The sequence below is a fragment of the Cariama cristata genome, unplaced genomic scaffold (assembly GCF_000690535.1).
Source record: "Cariama cristata isolate BGI_N322 unplaced genomic scaffold, ASM69053v1 scaffold18453, whole genome shotgun sequence".
NCBI lineage: Eukaryota > Metazoa > Chordata > Aves > Cariamiformes > Cariamidae > Cariama > Cariama cristata.
The window spans coordinates 34,089-59,346 of record NW_009609150.1 but is presented as its reverse complement, the minus strand read 5'-3'; the positions used below and the strand labels follow the sequence as shown (position 1 = coordinate 59,346).

Below are 25,258 nucleotides of genomic sequence, written 5' to 3'. Positions count from 1 at the left end.
TAAGGGGCCTGTCCTCTTCTTCCAAGGCCAACTCGAATTAGTAGTTGTTGCTGTTGTGAAGTTAGCCCCGATAGAACAAACTTTCTCTGCAGATCTGGATTAGCAGGTTGAGAATATACAGTGACATCGGGCTTGTTTGAACCCCCTCCTCCTGTTCCCCTTGTTTAAATATTGTGTCCCCATCTATGAAGTTTCTGTTGGAGGGAGTGGGTGGCTAGAGACGGGTGGTGGCGTGGTGGTGTCCCTTTACACCTTTCTGGGAGAAAAGGTTTGGCATAATGTGTATGGAGGCTCTAAGACAAGAAGGGCCAGATTGCTACAGATTAACTGTCTCTAAATCCCAAACAAATCGCTGGCAAATCTGGCTATGGCTTCTGGTTTGGATTAACATCTTACCTTTTCTGTTTTTCTTTTTCTGAAGCTCCAGGGTATTACCTGAGGGCTGCATGCGGAACTAAAGAGGATTTAAACAGTGTTGCCACTCTGTCTTGCAGATGGCAGTCAGAACACAACACTTGCGAGGAGACCGAAGAGGAAGGAATATAAAGATGGGATGGATACACACTCCTCTCCCAGAGTGCGCAGGGCAACCACATCCAGGGCTGAGAGGATTTGGCCGGGGGGGGTCATCCCCTATGTGATCGGAGGAAATTTCACTGGTCAGTGGTGAAAACATTGCTCCCTGTTTGCTCAGGGCTGAGTGTCTTAAAAAGTGCGGGAGATCTCGGGAGCAGAGTTTTCCCACTAATAACTCAGGTCCCCGGGAGCCTCTCTCCTGAGGCAGGGTGGGCATGTGGTTGCACAAGGAATTGTGCACTGTGGAAGCCTGAGGCTGAAGTGTGTAGTGAGATAGTTCTTCTCTTGGAGCCCAAAAAATAATTGGGTGACTCGGTCACTTTTCTTGATTGCTTCAGGGGCCAGCACGTGTGAGCTGTGCTCAGCACCTGTGAGCTGTGCTCACCCTCTGTGTTTCCAGAAAGGGATCCTCTCTTCTGGTGGAAGAGCAGGAGCAGAAGTACCTGTGTTGCTTTCTGAATCCCCACTTGGAGAACTTTCCCCTTGCATTTTGTTTTCTGGGCACCAAACTTCAGGGTCTTGTGTAGGTGTGTGAGGGAGAAGAACAGTGAGCTGTGTCCCATGGTGGATGAGGAGCTCTTCAAAGTATCTCTTTTAGGATCTTTATAGCATCTCCTGGGCACTGTCCAGATTAAAATGTCTCTTGGGGTGCAGCAGATCTCTTGCAAGTCTCTCATGCAAAGCAGACAGACAACTTGCTCTGATGGCACCCCTCTGTGGCTCAGGGGCTGCCCATGGGATTGGTTTCCTTGACTCATGGATAACAAATGCTCTGTGCCTCACTGGAGCCAGCTCCTTCCTGTCCCCCCAGGCTGCATCCACTTAGATCCAGCAGACCTGATTCCCTTGGGCTCCCATGATGTACTTTGTCCCGGAGCCCACACTGCTGCCAGGAGTCTGTGAAGTGCCAGTGGAAGGGCCTGTTCATCTCCTACAAAGGGAGAGGCTCATGCAACCTGGCAGGACATTGAGTAGCCTGCTAGCCACAGCGGTCCCCCCCATTTAACAGAGAACAGCCGTCCCCATCCCTCAGGGTCTGATGGGAGAACCTTCTCTGTGTTACATGTGTCCGACTGCCCTAACCAGTCCAGAGTAGGTAACACAATCCTTCCATTTACATGACTGTGTGAGAGGCAGCTCTTACCATAGCACAGTTCTCTCTTGCATTCAGCTTGGTGTTTTGCCTCAGCTTAATCCCACCCTGGAGCTTCTCTCTGTATTCCTTGTGCCTTTCTGATGTACTTCTGACCTTTCTCCACTCTCTAGTCGCTCTTGAGAGTGGCTGCTTGCTCTGCAGCCCTGTGTGTACTGGAGGCTATAGTGGAAAGGCAGTACTGTAGGGAAGCCTCCTGAGGCTGTGTACTGGTCTGGGGCATCACTTCCCAGCTGTCTGTGTGACTGTTCTGGATGCTGCTGAGTGACTGCTGGAGGTGCTCTGCTCCCTGGGGAGGGAGCATTCTGTGGCCTGTCTTCCTGCTTGTGTGAGACAGGCGTAATACCTCTGTTCAAGTCCTGAGCTGTTCCTCAGTTCAAGCACAGTGCAGCTGTGTATCTCTACACCTTCTTATACTGCCCTGAGACTGCCTATAGCTCCTAATTTTTGCTTCTAATTTTAAAGATAAACTAGATGACAACAGCTTTGCCTTAGTTTTGAGGAGCATCTGTAGCACTCATGAGATCCCTGGGTCTTGAAAGATGCGTGTGGTCATGCTATATTGCATCATGAGAGCAAATTTGACACCCCACTGAGTAGCTGGTTCGCAGATCAGAACACCCAGCAGCTCTGCTAGAATGACCTCTACCTAGTGAGGTGACATTTTTCATATGCAGAAATATTGATGTGCTTAACCAAGTTTGCAACCTGTTTAATTAGAGCAATTAATTCATCAAGGATAAAAAGAGAAAAGGATGGTACAGTAAGTTAGTGCTATAGTTGGAAGTGGGTCCTAGATTCCTAGAGGTGTCTACAGGTATAAGATTGACTGTTGGAAATACTGACTGTTCCCCTATCCAGATGAAGTCCATTAGAGATTTTCCTGAAAGCCAGGCCTTCACTGTTTGCTTTTCTTGGATTTCTTTTTCAGGAACCCAAAGAGCTATCTTTAAGCAAGCGATGAGGCACTGGGAGAAACACACTTGTGTGACGTTTGTAGAGAGAACTGATGAAGAGAGTTTCATTGTGTTCACGTACAGAACATGTGGGTAAGTGATACACATAGTGCTTACAACTATCTGTGCTGCAAACATCCCTTTCATTGACAAACAGTTTTTTAAGTTTAGCTCTGGTCAGAATAGACCGATAGCTACATGGGCGAATCTGTAACGGAGATGCATCTAGTCACTTCCAGTAAGGATTGCCAGGATAATTTAGTATTTGCCCAGAAGAAAGTGGTAAGCCTTTCTGGATTCCTTTTCCTGGGATAACACTTAAGTGTATAGATGCATTTTTATAGACATGCACTTATGTGCTTTCTTTATACATACATACATACACACACACATACATACATGCGAGTACATACAGTGTATGCAACTGCTGGCCTGTCCTGGACCCTGCCAGATGCCATCCTCTGTTCCTATGTCTCAGACTTCCTTATTTCACTGATGTGCTGCATGAGTTTGTGGGTTTTTTTCCAGATGTTGCTCATATGTAGGTCGCCGAGGAGGGGGCCCTCAGGCTATATCCATTGGAAAGAACTGTGACAAGTTTGGTATTGTGGCTCATGAGCTGGGTCATGTGGTGGGTTTCTGGCATGAGCACACACGGCCTGACAGGGACCAGCATGTCACGATCATCAGAGAGAACATACAGCAAGGTAAGATAGCACTTCAGGTTATTCCACTTGGCTTTTGGGTGGGTGGAAACCTTTCTTGCTGGGCTTGTAGAAAACCCTAGTGATCTGTGAGCTGGGATGGAGAAGAAGAAATATTGCTAGTCCTTGCCTAGAATAAGGGTCAAAATAGTTGAGTGAATAGAGATTTTGGATGTCCAGCTGGAATTGTTGGAATGTAGGATTATATCCCTTTCATTCTAGGCTCCCAGAGGTGGAAGGCTTTTTGGCGTTGGTGCGTTTGTTTGTTTGTTTATTTGAAACAGTTTGTTTTTTGTAGAATCATAGAATGATTTGGTTGTAAGAGACCTTTAAAGACCATCTAGTTCCAACCCCTCTGCCATGGGCAGGGACACCTTCCACTACACCAGGTTGCTCAAAGCCTCACCGAACCCTTTTTCCCTTTGTGTTTGACATCACAGGTCAGGAGTACAACTTTTTAAAGATGGAAGCTGGGGAAGTGAACTCACTGGGAGAGACCTATGACTTCGACAGCATCATGCACTATGCTAGGAACACATTCTCCAGGTGATAATTCAAGTTTACATGTCCTTAGGACTATTTTTAGTAGCTGTAATTAGAGACCTATGATCTGTTGCAGAGATATGTGGCAGTTGCAGTGAGCTCTGCTGCATTGCAAAGCTTGAAAAATGTTTGAAAAAGCAAGGTGAGTGAAGAAAAGTATGGTGGACTCCCGTTTTCCCCTCCCCACTATATTCACCCAGTGCTGATCATCTCAGAGACCTTCCAAAGCCATGTTAACATGTTTTGCAACCTCCCCAGGCAGAATGTATGTATGTGTGTTTGTATCTGCCAATGTGCATGGAAGATAATGCTAAAACCAACTTTGAATCTCTTGGTTGTCCAGCTCATGCTTTGGAGTCCTGATATTGCCTTCAGAGTCCCTAGCAGCTTTGCCAAGGGAGAATTTAAATGTGATCTTTAATTACTTGGGTATTTTTTTAAGCATTTATGGATGTGCTTTAAATCGTGGCCTCTGCAGCTCAGTGATTCTGTGTGACTTGCTTCTTCACGGAGATTTTTTCAGTCCTGTTCCTGTCCCAGCTAACTGACCAATTTCTGTGTAGGCTGTTTGCCCTTGACTCCCATCTCATCCCTGCAGATGGAGCCCATTTTCTGGGGCTCCAGCTCTCCTGGATAGAGAGACGGAATGAACATAGTTATTTATATCCTAGATTTGGAATGAGAGTTACTGGGTGACGAGCTTCATTTTGCTGCATTATTTGAAGTTTTTTCCGTAGATCCCACTATTGCTCCTTCCTAAGAGCTTTCTATCACTACATACCATGAGTAAAGGGGATGGGAGGCAGAGCACAACTATTCACACTCTCGAGCACCTTTTTTTTTTTTTTTGCGAAAATTAAAGGTGTCTCTAGGGTTTTTTTAATTTTCTTACTCCCCCATTGTATGGAAGTGCCAAGCCTGGTTTTTTGTGCTTTTGTTTCTGAAGCTTCACATCAACCAGGGGAAAACTATCAAACTTGTTGAAATGCTGCTGCTTCTGGCAGGAGGAGATGGTGGCTGGGCAAGGGTGCTTTGCAGCCTTCAGAGATATTTTTTTTTGGATCAGATACCCAAAGCAAACAATTTTTCTTCCCTTAAGGCATCTGCTCAACCCTTCCAGCATTTGCTAGACTCTAAATGGTTAGAATTGTCTTGCACAAAAGCAGGATTAAGTTATTACTGCCATTTATATTGTGGATGCCTTTGAGTCTGCGTCTCTTGAAAACCAGGGTCCTTCAGAACACTGCTGGGCCAAAAAGGGATAAAAATGGCAAAAGTCCTTCTAAATTTAAATTGGTGCTTAATAGGATTTTTAAGTCTGTTTTCTTTAAGCCCTTTGTCTCTGTGACCCACCCTCACCCCAGCAGCAGTCTTTGTGCAGTAATTGAACTGAGCACTAAGTGCCTCTGTGGGCTGATTGTGCTCTCACTGTAAATAGGCAATGCTGGGAACAGGCTTTTACTTTACCAAGACCTGTCTTGACATCTGCTCCCATAAGGGTACGATGCTTACTTTGACCAGTGAGTAGACACTTGTAAGTGTATGGATGTCTCCTTCCCACCTTACTGAGTTTTGCGAGTGCTGGCCAATTGCAACCCAAATTGACATAGAGCCCATGAAGATACTAAGTTCCAGCAAGTTTCATTAAGATCAGTGGCTAGGAATTGGGAGAGAGCCCCTGCATGACCCTGCAAGGGCAGGGCTGTAGTGGGTGTGTTAATATGTTAGCAGACACCAGAAAGTCCACATAGGAAAGAGATGGTATGAGCACCCCACCAGTGGAGATGGGGTGTGTGAGTGAGGAGGAGTTGAAGGACACAGAGCCATGTCTGCGACTTATGGTCTTGAAGCACCTCTTAGGTGGCACTTAGCACAACCTTATTGTTTTTAACTCCTGTGAATATTGATGATAGCAAATCATATGGTGTTTGCTATGATCAAATGCAAATCCTGGTCTAAACTTTCTACCTAAGACAGAAAGGGACAGTTTTTCTGAGACACAATGAGTCCTAGCAGTGGCAATTGTTTCCAGTGGTGCTTTTGAAAATTGCTGAGGGAGTCACTCCTCATTTTTAGTTCACAGCAAAACATTTTTCTCATTTGTGTCTGTAACTAGTAGGAATAGGAGTGTGGCACAAGAGACTGTAATGCAGCAGTAACAAGATTTTACTATGGGAATTTCTGTTCTTGTATATGTCAGAAAGTTGCTTGTTTTGCAGAGTGCTTTGCAGGCTTTTATTTCCTGGTGCATTCCTTACAGACATGTCAGCAAACTAAATTGAATACTTCTGTCTCATTAAACAATTTCTTTCATGACTGTCAAGACCCATAAATGGCAGCTTAGCAATAAGAAAGTTTAAACCTCCACAGAGCCCTAAGCAAATAGAGGGTTATCTTAATTCACTAAGCCTCTTGCTAGTAGACATAGCAGCACAGCCTGGAGTTACAAAACATGACCTCTGCAAAGCTCATGTTCGAATCAGGATGCAGGTAGCACTGCCTGCATGTCAAGGGGAATCTTCCTGATGTATTTACAACACACCATCCTAATCCTGCACGAGACATATACACATCCTCCACGGGTTTTATGGTGTGAAATAGAGTTATATTTTCTTTCTTCTGCACATGGGGATATAAATACAGAGCTGGGACAAAATGTAGCTGCCTGCAGCTGAGTGCTTAACCTGCCCTGAATATCTGCTTCCTTGAGTGGTCTTTAAGCACTTATATCTATTGCCCTCAGGTGGGATGGTGAATGTTCAGCATTTCTCGAGATCAGATGACAATTTCATAATGTTTGCACGACACTTTACACATTCAGGGTACTATGCAAATGCTAATGACTCTTGAGAGTATCTCTTCTCAGACTCCATTGTTCTTAGCTGGTAGCAATGGTGGGTTGTTGTGCTTGACTTACTGCGGCATTGGGCAGCTAATGTGTGTTCTGCCCACGCTTGGACAGCAGGAGAATGGAGCATCCAGGATACCTGGGTTCTTTTCCTCCCTCTGGGAGGAGAGGTTAGGTATCTTATTCAAGAATGGTTCTGGTGTTAGAGTTTCTGAGCTGCTCTGTTTAGTAATGTCTGCTTGGTGTTCATTAGTTTGTGAGCCAAAGTGTCAGTGCTCTTGGAGACACTCACCAAATGTGCAGCTTAACGTCTTAAGTGTTGTTAGGCAGATGGGGTTTGGGTGGACAGCATGGGACTGCTGGGACCTATGTGGTTTAGGCCAGAAAAACTCTTCTCTGTTCTCAGTTCCTTTGATTGTAAAATGAGAGGAGCTGGACTTATTGCCTCTTAATTTGGGCTCATGTTCAGGGATGCATGTGAAGGGAGTAGAAAATTCAGTTGAAGGAAAAAGTAAAACCATAAATTTTACTGCCCCAACCTGAGGTACAAGCTTCTGGAAGAAAATTTGAAGCTGTGGGCTGTTTGCATTGTGTGAGCAATACCCTAGGTGTATGCTATGTGCAGAAGGGTGGGGGCTGAGAGTGTGGAGTTATGAGGGCTGGAATGGGAAAAGAATCAAAAGTTTGCGTGTGCAAGTGGTGGTTTCTTTATTAAACTTTGTCATTCTTCCTTGATTGAGCCTGGAGATCTGCAGAAAGCATCTCACTGGCCACAGAAGTATGTCCCTGCCAAATGCCAAGTTCTTTTGTGAACTCCTGAGGAGGCTTGAAAACTTACTGTGAGCAAACCGACCTGTTTCTCTGCTTGTGGTGTTTCTGGAATTGGAAGATTTATTTCCCGTACGTAAACTTAAATAAATTCATCCCGAGGCATGCAGCTGGCATGTAGAATGCCAGCCTGAATTTGTCAATCAAAATTTGATGGGCTCACCTCAGAGCTTGTAAGCACTGATTTTGGTGTGATCAGGAATTTTCCTACCACTGAAAAAAACCAACATCCCCCGTGCAAGAGTTGATTCTAGTTTTTAAAACAGGTTAAATTCCTTCCACCTCTATTTCTTTCTTCAGTTCGATTATTTACAAAAGAATTTTCCCACATAAAATATGTTGAACAGAAAATACCATTCTGTTAAAAAATACTGACTGCAACTCTGGACAGCTGTGATCTAAATACTCTGCTTGCAGTATTTATTTAAAATTAAACCAATGCAAAAAAAAAAACCCTCTCAAACCCCTTCCCAAGGCTATTGTGCAGCCGAGTAACCCAATGAACAGATTTACTTGTATACTTAGAGCTTAACCCATACTTGAAGACTCTTGTATCAGGGCTAGGCAGCACTAAAATTATTGCTTCTGCCCTGATTTCCCATTGGACTCTATGGATGGTTGTATCTTGTCCTTCAGAAAGAGAAGTCTGCCTCGCTACGCTGATGCTGAAATTTCAAGCTCGCTGTTAGCCTTGGCACCTCCAAGCCTGTTTGACATTCAGAGGTGCAGTGAAAATGGTTCCTGTGGACTGGACAGCCTGGCCACAAGAGCTTGGACTTTACCAACCTGGTGTTCAGGTTTCTGATTCCTCCCTACCACTTTAACCCTGCAGTCCCCTAATGCTGCCTTGGGGCCTCTCTTTCATGCAAGCTCTTGCTTGGATGCACAGACTTCGCATTTTCATGAAATTGAGGCCTGAGCTTAAATCCTTTACTGGACTGAGATCAGAAATGCAGTAAAAAGCTCCTGAGTATGAATTACCACATGAAAGAAATAGTAGTGAGGAAAAAGAGATGGAGACAAGTGGAGTTATTAGCTTGGAAACTTGTGCAGAATGAAGGTAGTGCACTCGATCTTTTTCTCTTGTCTGTGGCAACCACAGTCACTGCCTGCCCAACCTCATCTGCTACTGAACAGACCACCCTTCCCTCTGCTCCTTTGTATTAAGTGTCCAATCTGTGCTCCTGCTGACCCAGATGTACCGTGAACCTTCTGCAAGAATATTTCATTGCCTTTTCTGATTTATGGAAAGGAATGTGTCTGTACTCAGAGTCAGCAGCAATCTTGATATATCAAAAGAGGAATTTACTGGCTTGGCAGACTTTCCTGTAGCTATCTGCTATAGCAAGAAAGCCACCTCAAGACATGCGGTTATCACAACCTGCATTACTCTTGCTTGTTAGCATGGGATATGTGGTCAAGGGCGTGGTGTGGGAGGCCTGCCAGGATGAGTTTCTGTGCATCGTGTTTACTGCTCTGTGTCTCTCTGTTCTTCCCTTTAGAGGGGTTTTCCTCGACACCATCCTTCCCCGTCGTGATGATAACGGGGTCCGGCCAACTATTGGTCAGCGTATTCGCCTCAGTCAGGGAGACATCGCTCAGGCGAGGAAGTTGTACAAATGTCCAGGTAAATATGGCTTGTGGAGATGGCTCCAGCTTTATTGTAGACGTGTGTTTTATCTGGAAGGCATTGGAGTTCAAGAGCACCTTAACAATCCCTTTGATGAAAGAGACTCAGGAAATGTAGGTCATCAAATGCTTCAGGCTGGAGCTGTGGGAGAACTGAACTTGACTAACATGTGCCTCCTATTAGTACTTTGCCAGTATTCCTGTTTAGTTTAGGGCTTCAGGTTGGTCCAGTGTAGGCTCTGTTCATAGGAAATGAAATCGATGTAAAAGACCATGGACAGAGTGTGGACTAGGAGTTAGAAAAGTGGCAGAGGGTTATCTGGTAGGCTGGGGTCTCTACACACCAACCATCAAACTTCTGTTGAGTTATTTATATACTTGTTGTCCCAGAGATGAGCCTTAAGGAAACTGTAAGTGTAGCTCTGTGCTTATGGTGTGTTGCACTGAGGCTTGGGAAGTAACATGGAAAAAAGCTCAAAGGTGCTGATTTGTGAAGCAACCGGGTGCTGGAAGCCGGTGCTTTGGGCTGTTCAGGGGAGGGCTGTATCCCTCTTTCTGCTGCCAACGGGTTGATAGTCTGGGAACAACTTTGATAGAGAACCCATCTACGTATGTGCGACATATTAAAGAACAATAGTTTGGGTCCTGCTTTATGTGGGCTCTGAAAAGATTGGCAAAAAGAGCATTGGGGTCACAGATATGATTGGGAGACTGAATTTACGCATCAGAACAAAAGGATCCTTTTAAAGTGAAGACAATGGAAGTTTATGCAACAGTTTCAGCTGAATGGGTTAATAGAGAAAAACAGATTTCAAAGAAGCAATCTGCTGGACTTAAGGACAGGTTGAATGTGAGGATATAAAGAGAGGCTTCAAGCAAAGATGGCAGCCAGTCTGGTGCCTATGGCATGGAGTGCAGCAACTGAGATGGGAGAGAGCATGGGAGGTGTGATGCTTGAGGGTAGAAAGTTTAACAAGCTCTGTTGAATTTCTGCAGGTAATGAAACGTCCATGAGAAGACATTGGAGAATGAGAAAGTTGCCCTAATTTCGCAGAGTGACTCTGTAACGTTCATAGTAATGCAAGGAGAGAAAAAAAGACTTTTGCGAGCATGTCCCAGGATTTTATCTAAATGAGTTGGTCTGGCTAGCATATTGGTCCAGTTGAGAGTGGCTTTGAGTGATCATAAACCTAATATGATCATATGTGATTAATTCTCTTGGAATAAGCCTATCACAGAGAAAGGGGAGAAGGTGAGGAGGAGGGCTAAGTTTTACCAGTATACAGCTGCATCTTAAACGAGTAGCTGGCTGGCACTGTTCTGTGAACCGGTCATGAGGCCATGGGAAATGGTTGATAGCTGGTGTGCAAATCTGCTGCTTCTCTGTATCCAGCTACAGGTCAGAGAGTATGGATTCATAACGGTCTAGAATAAATTCTAAGGACTTCAGGATCTGTGAGGTTTGGGGATCACTGCTTAGCTTATAGTGAGTAGTATAGGTGTCCTAGTTCTAATTAACTTTTTTCTTTTTATGACTCATAATTTTCTCTAATTTGCTTTTGGTTGAACAAGATGTAGTTCTTGGAAAACTATCTCATGGATTACTTTAGGGATTGGTTTGTTTGAATACTCAAAAAAAATTAGGGATGTCTTGCACCATGTTTTTTGATTGAGTCACACTTAATCTAAGCAGGCTTTTCATTCCCATAGCTGGAAGCATTGACTGCAGATTCAGATTTCTCGAAGTAAGCTGAAAAGCTGCTTTGGCCTGAGGTTGAAGTCAAACTAAAAGCTACAAAGCAACTTTCTTTAAAGTGAGGACCCTTCTGAGTCTCAAGTTTTCCACTTGCAAAGTAGAACTTTTCTACTTTTTAGGTTTTTTTTCCACAAAGCTTTAGCAGAGATTATTGCAGTTCAGAACATATTTGGCAGCAGAATGATTAGAGCTTTAAGCATACTAAACAAATTTTCTTTAAATACCTATTGTTTTGGTTTGTTTTTTTTTTTTTTTCATCAAAATTTATACGCAGGTTGCATTTGAAGAGAAGAGGTGCAGTATATTTAATAACTTTAACATCTTCAGCTGCCATTTAAATCTGTATCTTGAAAAGTTCTCTTCCTCTGCAAAATGCAAAGTATAGGAGTTCAAAACCAAAGGACTTCAGTTGCATGTTCAAGCAGGGTCTGAATGGGACTTTAGGTTGAGGATAACTTTGTTCAGTAGTCAAGCTGAGGATTTTTAGGTAAAATGCAACAATGTAATCCAGAAGCTGAATGGCAGATGGTTTACCTTTTAGAATGAGAGTCTGCATCTGAGAATGCCTGAGAAAATCCCCCCATGGTCCAGGGTTTGATGAGTATAGTCGCTACAAAAGACTTCAAAACAGCACATCCTGCTCTCTTGTGCTGTGCTAAAGGAAGCAGGCCTGTGTGGCTGTGCTATCTGTGCAGGGATGGTTAAACTATAGATTGAGAATGGTCCTGCATTATGTCATCCCATCCAATTGTCTGTGCATTTTCAAAAGGATGTAGTGTACTAGTAACCAGCTGATGAGCAGTAAGTGCCTGTCACTCAACTACTTCATTTACAAATGACTTCTGAAGCATTCACCTTTTCTACTTTGCTTTTACGCCTCTGTTCCTTTTTAGGTGCTTACATGTGCAACAGCCTCTTTACTGTCGGCGAAAACCACCTCAGTTCAGTTTCTTGGATCCCAGAAGTACTGAACACTAGTCTTTTTGGACCTGTTGGCTTCTTTGCTACTAAGTGGAGTAGAGTTGTATTGCTTTTTGATGTGCTGTGCAAGAGATTGTGATCTGCATACAAATATGCATTGCTCATTATTATGGGGCTTCCCCCTGCACATGCAAGCAATTGCTCTCCTCAGTGCTGAAAGGCCAGCCTCTCCCAGCGTGTCTGGAGAGTTTCCTCTGCAAGGTTGGGATAGTTAGCTAGGTCTCCTTTCATGATATTTTAGCAGAGTAGTGTTTGGTAGTGGATATGTTAGTAGCTGTTTCATATTTACACAGTCTTGCCAGGAACCGTGTAATTACACTTAGGAGAATTAAGTCTGGGCTGTCGGAAACCTTCACTGTAGTTCAGCTGAGGGTCGTAATCCTCTTTGTCCTGTGTCATTATGTCATGTAGTATGTGTTCCCAGTGATTTAGAGCTCTCTTTTATCATTTCATATTTGTTTAAATAGATTTTTGAGCAGAGAAAAAGAACATTAATTTATCTTGGTGAATTATGGATTGGAATCCCCCCTTTACTGGGACACCTTGTCAGATGTTGGCATTCCTAGAGGCATCCTAAGGTGGTGACCACTCCAGACTATGCATTGACCAGTGGTGATGCCAGAGGATCAGCTGAAGAATGGCTTTACTGTCCTCAGAATAAGTATGGCTGGGACTCAGCTTCTTTGAGATGTTTATCTGCTGGGGCAGCATGCATTTCTTGGTTGAAGTCCTAGGAGCATCCTGGGAGCTGGAATTATCCTAACAGATTCTGACAAGATAACAAGGCAAGGCATCTTTGCAAGAGGTAGAAAGGAAGAAAGTATATTTATTCTGCAAATAGAAGTCGAGATTTCTTCTCCAGTTCATGCAGACCATCACCTTTTACAAGCATCTCTCTCTGCCCACCTGAAGAATACAGGCAGCATCACTTCTGCAGACTTGAAACTAAAACTTGCTGTGCAATGCTCTGTGTAGTTGCATAATGGTAGAGTTCATAAGTGTATAAGGGGAGTTCTCAGGGCTCAGAACTGCTTGAGAAGGAAGGAGCAATGTAGAAGTATTGACCTTTCATTTATATTCTTCATTCCTCTGGGACAGATGTGTGCATTTACCTGCCTGTTTTGCTCAGTGGTGCTTTTTTCTAGTAGTTTAAAATACCTTTGGCTTTCCTGACAGGAATCACTTTACCAGATCCTATACTGACCTGTGCCTTCCAAATATGAGCAACTTGTTCCTAGGAGTGACTCCACCTTCCAGAGCACCCCTACAAGCTGTTTGGTTGGGCAAACCCCCTTTTTGTGTCCCCGCCTATTGTTCATTTAGTCTGATGTGTCAAGCTGTGGATCAAACTATTTCAGAGAAATTAAGAAATTCTGGCCTAGGTGACTCCCTCTCCCCTTTTTGAAGACATTAAATATTTTGAATGGGACCAGTCTCTTTTCACCTCCAACTTCCAATCCACCCATCTAAATGTAATAATGGCTGAAAAATTAGTGAGTGTGTGATAGCATCAGGCAGAGGAACATCCCCTGGCATTTCCATAAGAAAGGGAGCCAGATGTTCAGCCTTGTCAGATCTTTCAAAGCACTGCTGCTTAACGAGGGATTTTTGAGAGCTGCCTTACCATCACTGAGGAAACCAAGTTGCAGGTCAAGGGCAGCTTTATAATATCAACAGGTTATGAAATTGGAAAAACAACTGGAAAGCAGGCAAGCCAAGGTCCCTGCTCGTTGCAATAGGTATGTGCATGTGTCTAGTAAGCACTCTGAAGAAAATGGGAGTTTTGATATTTGTGATCCTCCCACCTAGCCTGTCTGCTCTGCAGATGTAGATGGTCACTCGTTGTTTCAGCTCAGTCTTCCTGGCTCAGAGAGCAGGAGCTACAGTAGTCACAGCTTTCCCAGACGTTGGAAGCTGAGGTTCCCTAAAGGAGCATATGTGTGTGCGTGTTACTTGTTTGCCAAAAGTTGCTCTGGGATCTACATTTCATCAACTGCCACGAAAACGGGAAGGTGGAGAGCAGAGTGAGCTGCAGTGCTCACATTTTATCCTGCACAGTGTGACAGCAGGGTAGGTGCTGGACAGCTGAAGCATGAGGGCAGTGGGGCTTGCCCTGCTTTTGTTAGGATTTTTTAACCCCCCCCCAAAGACACTTAACAATGGTAACTAAGGAGAACTTCATTGAGCAGCTTGTAATGAAAGGAAAACAGATATGCTGGCAGCAGTCTTGGGGTTACGAGGTGGGGTGGGGTTAATATTTTGCATTTGATTAGTGGATGAGATATTCCTCAGTAGGGTTGAAGCCTGAAAGAGCTGGCATGTGGAAGAAAGATGAAGGAAGAAGGGTGCCTCTTTAAAAGCTGTTTCCCCTGTGTCCTTGCACTGATCATCTTCTATCCTGGGAATTCTGACAAATTTTACATCACCTCTTTGGCAAGGTCTCAGGTGGTCAATGACCTTTGGCCAGTACCATGAATGAACATCCTTAGAGTACCAGCCACCAACCTGCACACAGCAGCCATGTGCAAACATTCTGGTAGACCCTGGTATCTTTCAGAGAGTCACTCCTTGTTGCTGTTTTATTCCCCCCTCTCCCGCAGCTTGTGGAGAGACCTTGCAGGACTCAACAGGGAATTTCTCAGCCCCTGGCTTTCCAAATGGCTATCCCTCCTATTCCCACTGTGTCTGGAGGATCTCGGTGACCCCAGGGGAGAAGGTAAGTGCCACACCAGTACAAGATGTACTCTGCGCTTCCCTTGAGTGTGGTTTTGCCTGTGATGATGGTGTTAGCAGCTGCCGAAAGATCTCTGCATGCCTGGAGTGCAGGGGTGGAGTCTGGAAAGGCTCCTGAGCACCATCGCTGTCCCCCCAGAGATGGGGTCAGGAATACGTGATCTTGAGGAGAGAAGAGGTAACGCTGGAGCAGAGCCCCCTCATAGGTCTGGGCTGTGTGTTGATCCCGGATCCTTCCTCTCGATTCGAGGCTGAACCCTGCACGGACATTTCCTGCCACCCACTAGCTCTGGCCATGCTCACCTTTCAAAGCCAGGTGCCAGTCAGATGAGTTAGATAAATTGTGCCAGCAAGCTGGGGTCCCAAAGGGAGCCAAGGAGCCGTGAGTGACATCAGTGTCCTGCCCCTGTCACGCAGGCATAATGTCCCTGTCAGGGGACTCCTGCTCCCCGCCTTGAAACGCCAAGCCCCACTGCGCATCAATCACCCACCCTGTCCACTTTCTTCCCAGCTCCTTTTGTTTTATTCATCTTCCTGTGGAAATGAAATCTTTCCTTAATCCACTAACACCAGCCCTTCAGGCTTTTCATGCCATACCAGGCTGCAAGAATGTGCAACCCGGCTTGGGAGTTCTTCGGCAGAGTGGCTTTGCTGAGGACCACCCTTGAGATGCACTTAAGACTCAGACTCAAATAAAGAAGAGCAGAGCTTGCTCCTTTTGCAGCAGCCATCTTGCTCTGGGACCCAGTTCTGTCACCTGCAAGCCCAGTCCCACGCAGTGCTGAACTCCTGCCGTTAGCTGCAGGGAGAGCTTCGCCAGGGCAGAGGTGCCAAGAACTGTCCAGGATTTGAAACTATGGCACTGGGAGTTTTGCAGTGTAAACCTTACTGTAAATTCTCCCTTTGACTCTCAGCCTGGCACATCCAGCCAGGGCTTTGGGGAAGAATATCTGTTTTAATTTAATGAAGTTTCTGTGGCAGACTATAGATGTAAATTAATATATGGGTCAAATCTTGCAAGGACAAAAATCCCGCAATTACACCCCATTGGTGACTTCCATAGGCCCAGAGCAAGGCCTGTAGTCCATGTTACAGAGGAAGGAGACCAAAGGGATAAAATTTTAAGGCTAAGCTCTGCTCGGTGAAGCCGCTGAACACAATTGCATCATGGTGATGGTGTGAGTGTAATTGTCAGAATGTGGAAACTTGTCAGCAAAATCAGCTATTTCTTACAAGCGACGTTTATATAAGGGTATAGACCCCAAACATCTGTGTTTTGGGGCAATGTTTTTCTCTATGATGTTCACATTAATCAAAACCAAAGATTCAATTTTTAAAATTAAAAACCCCAATTTGGGCTTTTTTAAAGTAGCATTTTAGTAACTGAAGAGCAGTGACTGTAAATTGAATGGATAGTAAAGTGCTGTCTGCTGTCATGTACTTTCATGGTTTCATTAAAATACCTTAGAAGCCTTTCTGTTTTGAGGAAAGCTGATTAAAAAATCCAACCAACTGTCCAACTGTCTTTTCCTGAATAATCACTTGGGCAGCACTGTAGCAGAGATGAAGCGCATAGTCTGTAGGGTCTTCTCTTTAAAGTAGCTCCCTTCCCAAAGAGAAATGTTTACTCTCTCAGATTATGTTAAACTTCACGTCAATGGACCTATTTAAAAGTCGCCTTTGCTGGTATGATTATGTGGAGGTGCGTGATGGCTACTGGAGGAAGGCTCCGTTACTGGGTGAGTAGCTGTTTCATTTTAATTGCATTTTGTGTATTCTTGATGCTTAGGTGTGTGGGGGATGGAAACAAACAGAAATAAACCTTCCTTTACCTGGAAGCAGCCTACATCCAGCCAGTGCACTGGCCATCCATGAATGGCCATCCATTAATCCAGAGATATCGATGTGCTTCATTCACATCAAATGATCCACACTCCCTTTGGTAGCAAAGACTTTATTCCTTCCTTTTCTAGCTTGAGGAGTGAGGCAGAGAGGGAAGTGAGCCAGGGGCATGGCTGGCACTAAAAATGTGGTCTCTGGAGTTTTATTATTGCTTTTTCCTAAGACTGAGGTGGAACTCTCAGGCAGTCAGAATGAAGCAGCCATACAGCTCTTGGACCAAGCTCCTGCCATTATTTCTCAAGTATTTGTGTTTACAAATACACAATAGTCTGTACTTTGAGCCTCTGTACTTCTAGCAGGGAACTTGCTAGACCATGCCTAGGATGTCAAACTGTGCAAGGGCTCTACTCTGCTCCTGCTGCCAAAGATCTCAAGGAAGTGCAGCTTCTTTGTGTCCTCCCTGTTCCTCTGCCTCCTGCTATTGTAACTGCAAGTCTTTTGCCACCCTGAGTGAGCAGTCAGGAGTCCCACCTGCTTTGCCACTGACTCTGATCCTGACTCCATCCCTTAACCTCAGTGTCCCAACATGTAAAATACTGCACTGCAAACAGCCCCTTCTACCTGAAAGGAAAGAGGCAATCAGGTTGTGTAGCATCACCAGCTGTGTTAGGGGTGCTGTACCCGATGCTGCAGCACAGGCCTGGGCTAGTCAGCGCAGGGTCAGCAGGCTTAGGGAGGTCTGGGTGCTCTCCTTGGCACTGCTGGACATCCCAGCCCTGGTAGCAGGTGAGGTGCTGAGGCTGAAGCCACGCTGCTATCCAGAGGTTTCTGTGGGCCTGCCTTTCAGCGCAGAGTTGGCAGCTGGTTTTACTGCTTCCTGCCTGTTTTGAGGTTGACAGCATTTATTGCTGTTTTCTGCTGCACATACATCAGGTAACATTGCTCCAGCAGCTGCAACTTAGCTCCTCATTCTTTATTTTTTCTGCCGTGTAATTTAAAGGTATTTCAGAAGCCAAGCACCTCCCTGTCCCCCTAGTGCAGGTGGACTTGCGAGTGTTTCCATCTGCTGCATGAGTGGCCACAGCTCCCGCAAGGGGCTGAGCCCATGAAATTAGCTCGGAAGAGGCAGACAGACGGCAATTCAGCAGGGGGTGGGGAGGGGGATTAGTGTGAATTGTGAAAGCACAGGCTTCTTGCGGAGAGAAAAAAATATATGTGTGCTGCATATTTTCCCAGGGAACTGTGTGAAAACCCAGCCTTTAAATGGTGTATAACTTTTTATGAATGAGCCCTTTATCACACTCTGAGGAGTTTGCTCATTCTCGTTCCTCATCTGTGTTTCCTCTCCTTGACACCCTTGTTAAACTCCAAGTCTAAATCTAGGAGGCAGTTGCTCAGTGACCCTAGAGGAAGGAGCTTTGCAGCGCTGATGCTGTTTGTTAGCATCCCCTTTGGGAGTGGAGATGGCAGATGCTATCGGTACACAGCAGGGCTGTCACGCTGCCCCAACAGCGCTGGGCAGCCTGGGGGCACAGGGGCTCAGAACTGGGTAGCCGGGTAAAGTTAGGGTCCGAGATAATATTTGGATGGGTGACTCCGTAGGAGAAAAAAGTTGGCGGTGAAACTGCCGTTGAAGAGAAACAAAATTTGCAGCTCACTTTCTGATTTGCACCGAGTGACCTGTCACAGGGGCATAGCTGCAAATTGAAGGTCATAGCCTTCCTTCCTGAGGCTGCCAAGTGGTGAAGGTGGGGCAAGCAGAGCCAAAAGTGGCAGTAGCTGACTGTGGGCAGCTCATTAAGCAGGGGCCGCTTAGGCTTTTAACACACAGGATTCATGCCAACTACTCTGCCCCCCCATACATAGGAAAAGCAACAGCCCTCTCTGCCTGCCAGCCAACAAGCCTTGAACTATCTATCTCCTTATTCAGTGTGGGGAACCACCAGTGCAGCCTGCTAATGGGGACTGAGGTGCTGTCTTGCAGATAAGGCATTAACCAGGTTTTTACCCAGTGGTGGTTGTTCAAAGAAGCCTTTGCCTGGTGTTGCAAGGCCAGGATCCCTATCACTGCTGTCCTGACTGAATTCAACCTGAGGAACTGCTCTCTGCCTCTGTCAAATTCCCACTGGGGATTCAGTTGGACAGGGTGCCAAGGCCATGCTGAATTTGGTATACAGCCCTGATGGTGTCAGCTGAAGTGAAAAAACACATTTGCAGTGAGTGCTCTTGGTGCATACTTGGTGCTTGCTATGTTTCTGTGAGGATCTTCTGGCTGGAACAGGTAGAGGAGCACCAAATTAGGGTTGTTGAGGTTGGTTGGGCTGCAGATGCCATCTGCAGCTGTTCTGTTGCAGGATTCAGGTATTTACAAGTGCTGGTGCACACCAGAGAGCTCAGAGCTAGGTGAGCCATGGAGCAAAAAGGCTCTTTGTCTCTTTCTGTTGAAAGAGATTGAATGACTGCAGAGGTTTAACTGGGAAGAGGTGAGAGCAGAGGACAAAATAAGGGATATTTTCTCATCAGCATGGCCACATCCTACCCTCAGTTTGCCTTGGACAATTTGCTCTTGGGTGCAAAATGCCAAAGGAGTTTCTGAGGCCTAGCAGGTGGAAAAGACGTTCCCTAGCGTTACATCTCTGGAAGGACAGGGGATGGTTTCCCAGCCTTGCAGCTCATTTGCCCAATTATGTGATCAAAACAAGAGCCCTTTTGAATTTACCAGGACAATAGAGGCTGCATCTGTGACTACTTGGTTCTGCTCCCAGCTGAAGATAACCTTTATTGATTTAATAATTGAAGAGAATATGAATTCATGGGGGGTGGAGAACAGAAACTCATTCAAAAGGACAAGTGGTGGGAGTGAAAGGGTGTTTTACAGAAGCACAGCTCCTTTAAACACAGACTCTTTGCTTCCTGGTGCCACAGGTGCCTGTTATGCTATGCTGCCTGTCAGCCAGGAGATCTTGATCATCTCTTTCCTGCCTTCTAGGTAGATTTTGTGGTGACAAGATCCCTGAACCAGTAATCTCCACGGACAGCAGGCTGTGGATCGAGTTTCGGAGCAGCAGTAACATCCTCGGCAAAGGCTTCTTTGTGGTCTATGAAGGTACAGCCCTTAGCTAGAAGAAGTCTGTTACATTGTACAGAGCATCCAGAACAGGATTCAGGGGTTTATGGGATCAGCAGGAGTTCTGCTTCACCGCATGGTTAGATACAGCCCTCGCTCTTGTTTTTATGGGAATTGGCAGATTTTGTGGGCTGTTTCAGCAAACAAGGCATGGATTTTCTGGCTAGATCATCACATTTGCGGGGGACAACAGGATGGCAGCAGAGAGCAATAGATTCCATTCATAGACCAGGTTCTGTTTGTCCTAACCAGCCCCTGCAAGCAGCAATGCTGGGTGTAGCAAGAGTTCCTTCCAGTAATTTAACAGGCAAAGTTCTGTTTCTGATCATACATTTTGTATCACTTAATGCAGCTTATCTTGTGGGTTTTTTCCTCAAATGCAAAGATTGTTCTTCAGTTTCTCCCTTGTCTGTTTTACTTACAGAAGATTAGAAGTTAGCATGTCAGATCTTCTGCAGGTCAGTTACTTTGGATACTTGCATAGCACTGGGATGCTGAAACCACTTCAGAGGAGGAGCAATACTACCAAAGTCGATAACAAATCAGTAACATCCCTTCTCCGTATATGCCTAGTTTTTACAATAATGATTCTAAAATGTGTTAAAAGCCTTCATTGTTCTCTGGGCAACAGACATTTTCTTAGAAGCACCAGTGTTGTCAACAGTATTGAGGTTGATTCTGTTGGTATCGGTGATGCATCATCTTTCTGCAGCCACAGAAACTAACATGACAGTGCCCAGCTGTCCAATAGACTCATGAATAATGATACTCACAGAGGGCAGTGAAGAAAACCTGGGACTGTTGGGGAAGTGCAAATAAAGCATATGAGGATTTCACAACAGTATGGGGCTAACAAATCTGTTTCACAGGAGAAATATCTGCTTTCTACAGGAATTGTTGCCCCTGAGACAGAGGTAGCTTGCTTGATTTTTAGTTTTTTCTTTTTTTTTTTTTAAAATGTCTCTCCTGAGAAGCAGCTGTTGCTTGGACCAAGTGGTTTGTAAAGCCCCTTTTATGGTAGTTTGTTGGAATTAGAAGTGATCAAACTAGTGTGTCTATAGTAGACTTTTATTTTGGCTTATTGCTTTGGTACACTGATCAGCTTAATTCTTACAGTGGGTTATTCCTTAGTGATATCTGCTCCAACTTTAAAAGAAAAAGAAAAAAAAGTGAGATGAAGAATGTTCTTGGGAAGCAGCTTCTCTGTTCTTCATCATGTGTGCTAATATGGCATCATGCTTCATATTGCTAAATGGTATTGAAAGAAAAAAATTTTTTACATTGGCTACATGCCAAAGTCACTTTGCAAAACTTTCTTTTCACTTGGTAATTTTCTGTATTTCTTCTTTATTAATAAATGACCCCTAAAGGGTCAGTAAATATGAGCAATGCTTGCTTCACTTGACTTTTGAGGAGAGCAAATGAAAGTGGAATGTGCATCTAGTGGTCAAACTGCATCTGTTCATATTTTCCTGCCTGTTCAAGACTCTGGCTCTTTATGTAACCCCTTCCTGCAAGAAACTTCCCATTGGAAAGGTAGAAATCTATGACTAAGCCTGAGAGCAAGCAGAGTATGACTGGTGGAAGCCAGCTTGTACCACAGAAACAGTGATGGCCCATTGCACAGTTCTTTTCTTAGCTCAGCCTCCTCTTGTCAGAGCAGCAAGTAGTGAGATTATCTGCATCTCTCTCTACAGTTTATTTGCTGAAATGGGGGAGTATCCAAAAATCTTCCTTAATCCCTATTTCCCTCTGATGCAAGCTCTGGTAATGGCTTGTTTCTTTCCTCCATTGTTAGGTATCTTTCTCTGCTGTTTTGTGACTTCTGTGTCTAGGCAGTAAGGGTAATTTTTATTTCCAGGAGGGATTTCCCTTAAATGTTTAATTTTCTATCAGTTCTTGTCTAAAAGCTCTCTGCATTGCTGTTACTTCCTCCTTTTCTTTTGAACTCTTCTCCCTTGCATACTAAAATACCAAAGTGGATTTTAGTACTGCTTCTCTGTCCTCTGCTTTAGTGAGAGTGCATGTGAACGCTTGTGCATCTGAACTTTGCTGGGAGCTCTGTGGGTAAGAACTGATTTTTGGATTTGAATTCCTCCAGGTCTTGGCCCTAAAGTTTTCAGTAGATGGGAGGAAAGAGGCAGAAGCACATAGCCACATGATGGGAGAATTACTTGATACTAAATGATAGTTAATGTAGTGAAAGTGTCTTCAGAGTTCAGTCGTATTGTTCCTTTTCTTTCATGCGATTCAAGATGGGAAGATGCTGGTGGTTTTGCCCTACAGCACTGCTGGCAGCCCCAAATTTGTAATCATTATTGCCTTCTCAGGCTCTATCAGCAGGTTGTGGGATTCACAGGGAGTGTTGCGAGTGACCTTGAACAATTCAACATAGCCTTGAAGGAAATAGTCTGAGAAAGCAAGTAATGGAGCAAGCGCAGAAAGGGAGCTGAAGATAAAAACCTTTTGAAGTACAGCTGTGAGACCAAAACTAGAAGACGCATGTCTTGATTAACAGCACCAATTAAAAGCTTAGCCACGGCGCGTGGACAGCAGGGGTTAACCAATCCATGAACAAACTAGAGCGCGTGGACAGCTAGTGAATCTATATAAGCACAAACTTGTAAACAATAAAGGTCTTTAGTTTTAGCCGCGCCAGAGTCCGTGAATCAATCCCTACAGCAGGTGTTTCTGTTTTGCAGTAAGGCTCTTTCAGTATACTTGGCGCTCAGCTGAATTTTCGGTGTGAACTAGTGCAGTGGATAGAGAAAATACTGTTTGCTGGCTGACAGTTTTTTGACTGCTAAAAAAGATTGTCAGTTCTCTGTTCTTGTAGTCCTCTTTTGTTAGCTGGGGGAAACAGTTCTCTAAAGGGTCCCTCAGAGGTTCTCTCTAGCACCACTTGTAGCTCTGAATATATGAACTTGAACTACAATCTGAATTGTGCTCTGCAACTGAATTTTGGGTGCAACTATTTGGTGGGGCTTTAGCACTGATTCTCTAAGAAAGCAGTTAGCAGTGCACTAATGAAACAGTGCTTTTAACTAGGTTGCGGTTAAACATTAGCAGCTTACAAGGCAAAACCAAGACAATGTTACCCAATGCAAGCAATTTTCAGGACTCTACAGGGAGACCCACATCTGAATTGCTAATGCAATGCTTTGCAGGGAGACCCCAAGGGTGAAGATGGTTGATGTCTGGCATGTGTCATTACAGTGCCATCTCTCTTGTACTTATCATCAGTGGTTTTTGTTTGCTGGGCTTTAAAGACAGCCAAAACATTCATATGCCTTCTGTAGATATGTGTGTCATGCATCATGGGATAACACAGATTTTAGCTTGTGATCTTACTTTCATTTGTTATATAGTCTTGCAGATAATTATGCTGAACTGCTGTTGTCTTTGAGATCTCTGCTAGTTTTGTATTACACTCGATTTTAATTAAATTTTCTGTTCTTGGTCTTTAAACTTACTCACATTTAGCACAAAACTTAATTTTTCACGCACAGCAGTCAGCCTGATGGTCCCCTGGTGAACAGCTCAACTCATCCTTGTTAATATTGCCATCTTGTGGCTGGATTAGATTTGCAACTGGGGTTTTTTGGTTTTTTTTTTTGGTGTGTTTCCCCCCCCCCCAACTTTTCTTGTTCCTTAGTGCTGGTAGCAGGTTTTACTAGTTATGAAGGTGACCAGGAGTGTGAGACACACAAATCCATAAAAATTCTTTGTCCCAGGAGGTTGGCACAGCAAGACAGGAGACGCTGTCACTAAGACAAAATGTTAGATTTGTAAAAACTTCAATGACTTTTGTGTTGCCTTTGTGTAACAAGTGGTATTGATCCAGATTTGAACGAGGCAGCAAGCTATATATGGAGCAGGCTTTACCTAAGGAAAATCCTGCAATCTCATGGTTTTGCCATTTGGTTTTATGAAGCTATTTGCGGTGGAGAAATTCACAAAGATGCTGGCCAGATCCAATCTCCCAATTACCCAGATGACTACAGACCTTCCAAAGAGTGCATCTGGAAGATCACAGTTTCTGAGGGCTTTCACATAGGAATCACATTCCAAGCCTTTGAGGTGAGAAATGTCATTGTATATTATATTATGGATATTATTTTGCCTCTGTAGATCCTTTAAAAATTAAGAAGAAAGTCATGTAACTAATACTTTTTAAAAAAAATAATCTTTTGAATACTTCAGAACATCATTACTCCTCACCAAAAGTTTGCTCAGAGATTTTGAAGCCAAGTTTTAAATATGATGGGTTTTCAAAAACTGTTACTCTAGACAGAAAGAATTAGAAGGGCTGCAAAACTGTTGATGATGTTAAGTAGGGACTCAAGAGTCCTTCAATTTTCACTCTGGTCAAATGAAATTGAATGGTCACAATCCAGGCAAAAAACTCTTGTTGGTGTCACTGAGGCTTGGCAGATTGCAGGATGTTTGTGACTCTCCAAAGAAAAATCATGTTCCCAGATGGCAGACAGGCTTTGAAGAGCTCAGAAAAGGTTTTCTCCTACTGGTTATAGACTGTCTTATACTCTTAGCTAGGTGCCCAGTCATCTGTTTCTGACTACTGATGTGTAAGTCACAGACAGGAGTGGACAGGACCTGGGTTGGTGCATAAATCCCATCTATCCCATAGGCTCCTGTGGCTTGTGTATACTTACTGTGCTTGTCCTGGAAAGGGCTGACACCACTACCTTCTAGCTGTGACTCCACAGCTATTCCTTGAACATTTTTGTTTGTAGTTGTTCTGCTCTATTCCTTACAGCTTCTTCTGGCAAAATAGCTTGTAGATAGTCAGGGACTGGGCTTCACCAGAGGATAGCCATGAAATAGCAGTAGAACTGAGATGTGCCTGGGCCTGAATGCAATTTCAGCTGCAGGAGAGTTCAATGGCAGCCATGAGGCAAGTACCTAGTTGTGACCAGTTGTTTGGGATGCTCCTTTGGAAGCTAATCTCTGGCCAAAGTCTAACTGGGTAGCTAGCCTGACTCAGATCACTCGTACTAGTGAGCTACAGGCACACCATTTTCCCGTTGCAGATTGAATGGCACGATGCATGTTCTTATGACTACTTGGAGATCCGAGATGGCCTCACTGAATACAGCCCATTGATCGGTCACTTCTGTGGCTATGAGAAGCCAGAAGATATCAAATCCAGTTCAAATAAAGTATGGATGAAGTTTGCATCTGATGCAACCATCAATAAAGCAGGCTTTGCAGCAAATTTCTTTAAAGGTATGTGATCTAGTACCTCTCAAGGTCAAAGTTGGGGACCATTCATCCCTTTACCTACTGCTATCCCAAAGTGATCAGTTACTATTGTATCTACTTGTAGTTAAGAGCTGTTAGAGTTGTCTGTACAACCATCAATATCAAGTTTATATAAAAATTGCTTTGAGAGTGTAGTGGGGTTTGATGATGAGGCATGATTAAGACAGAAGGCAAGCCTGCTAGATCAGTACCAGCACAGGCACTAACACCTTGTCTTGCACAGCTAGACAGAACGGGACCTCCATTTATCCATGCCAAGGGACATCAATGTTTTCAAAGAAGGTACTAGCACTGCAGAA

At 44.4% G+C, this 25,258-nt stretch overlaps 1 protein-coding gene across 1 annotated transcript in view; it reads left to right on the top strand.

Moving 5' to 3' along the window:
* Window positions 1–494: 494 nt before the first annotated feature.
* Window positions 495–25,258, top strand: part of LOC104159511 (tolloid-like protein 2) — a gene marked incomplete at its 5' end in the record, with an annotated part of 37,586 nt that continues 12,822 nt past the window's right edge. Inside the window, 10 exons of the mRNA XM_009697440.1 lie at window positions 495–659; window positions 2,661–2,778; window positions 3,214–3,392; window positions 3,830–3,935; window positions 9,111–9,235; window positions 14,575–14,690; window positions 16,344–16,446; window positions 19,539–19,655; window positions 23,611–23,756; window positions 24,728–24,923. Coding sequence (XP_009695742.1) covers window positions 495–659; window positions 2,661–2,778; window positions 3,214–3,392; window positions 3,830–3,935; window positions 9,111–9,235; window positions 14,575–14,690; window positions 16,344–16,446; window positions 19,539–19,655; window positions 23,611–23,756; window positions 24,728–24,923 — 1,371 coding nt within the window. The remainder of the gene's footprint in view (window positions 660–2,660; window positions 2,779–3,213; window positions 3,393–3,829; window positions 3,936–9,110; window positions 9,236–14,574; window positions 14,691–16,343; window positions 16,447–19,538; window positions 19,656–23,610; window positions 23,757–24,727; window positions 24,924–25,258) is intronic.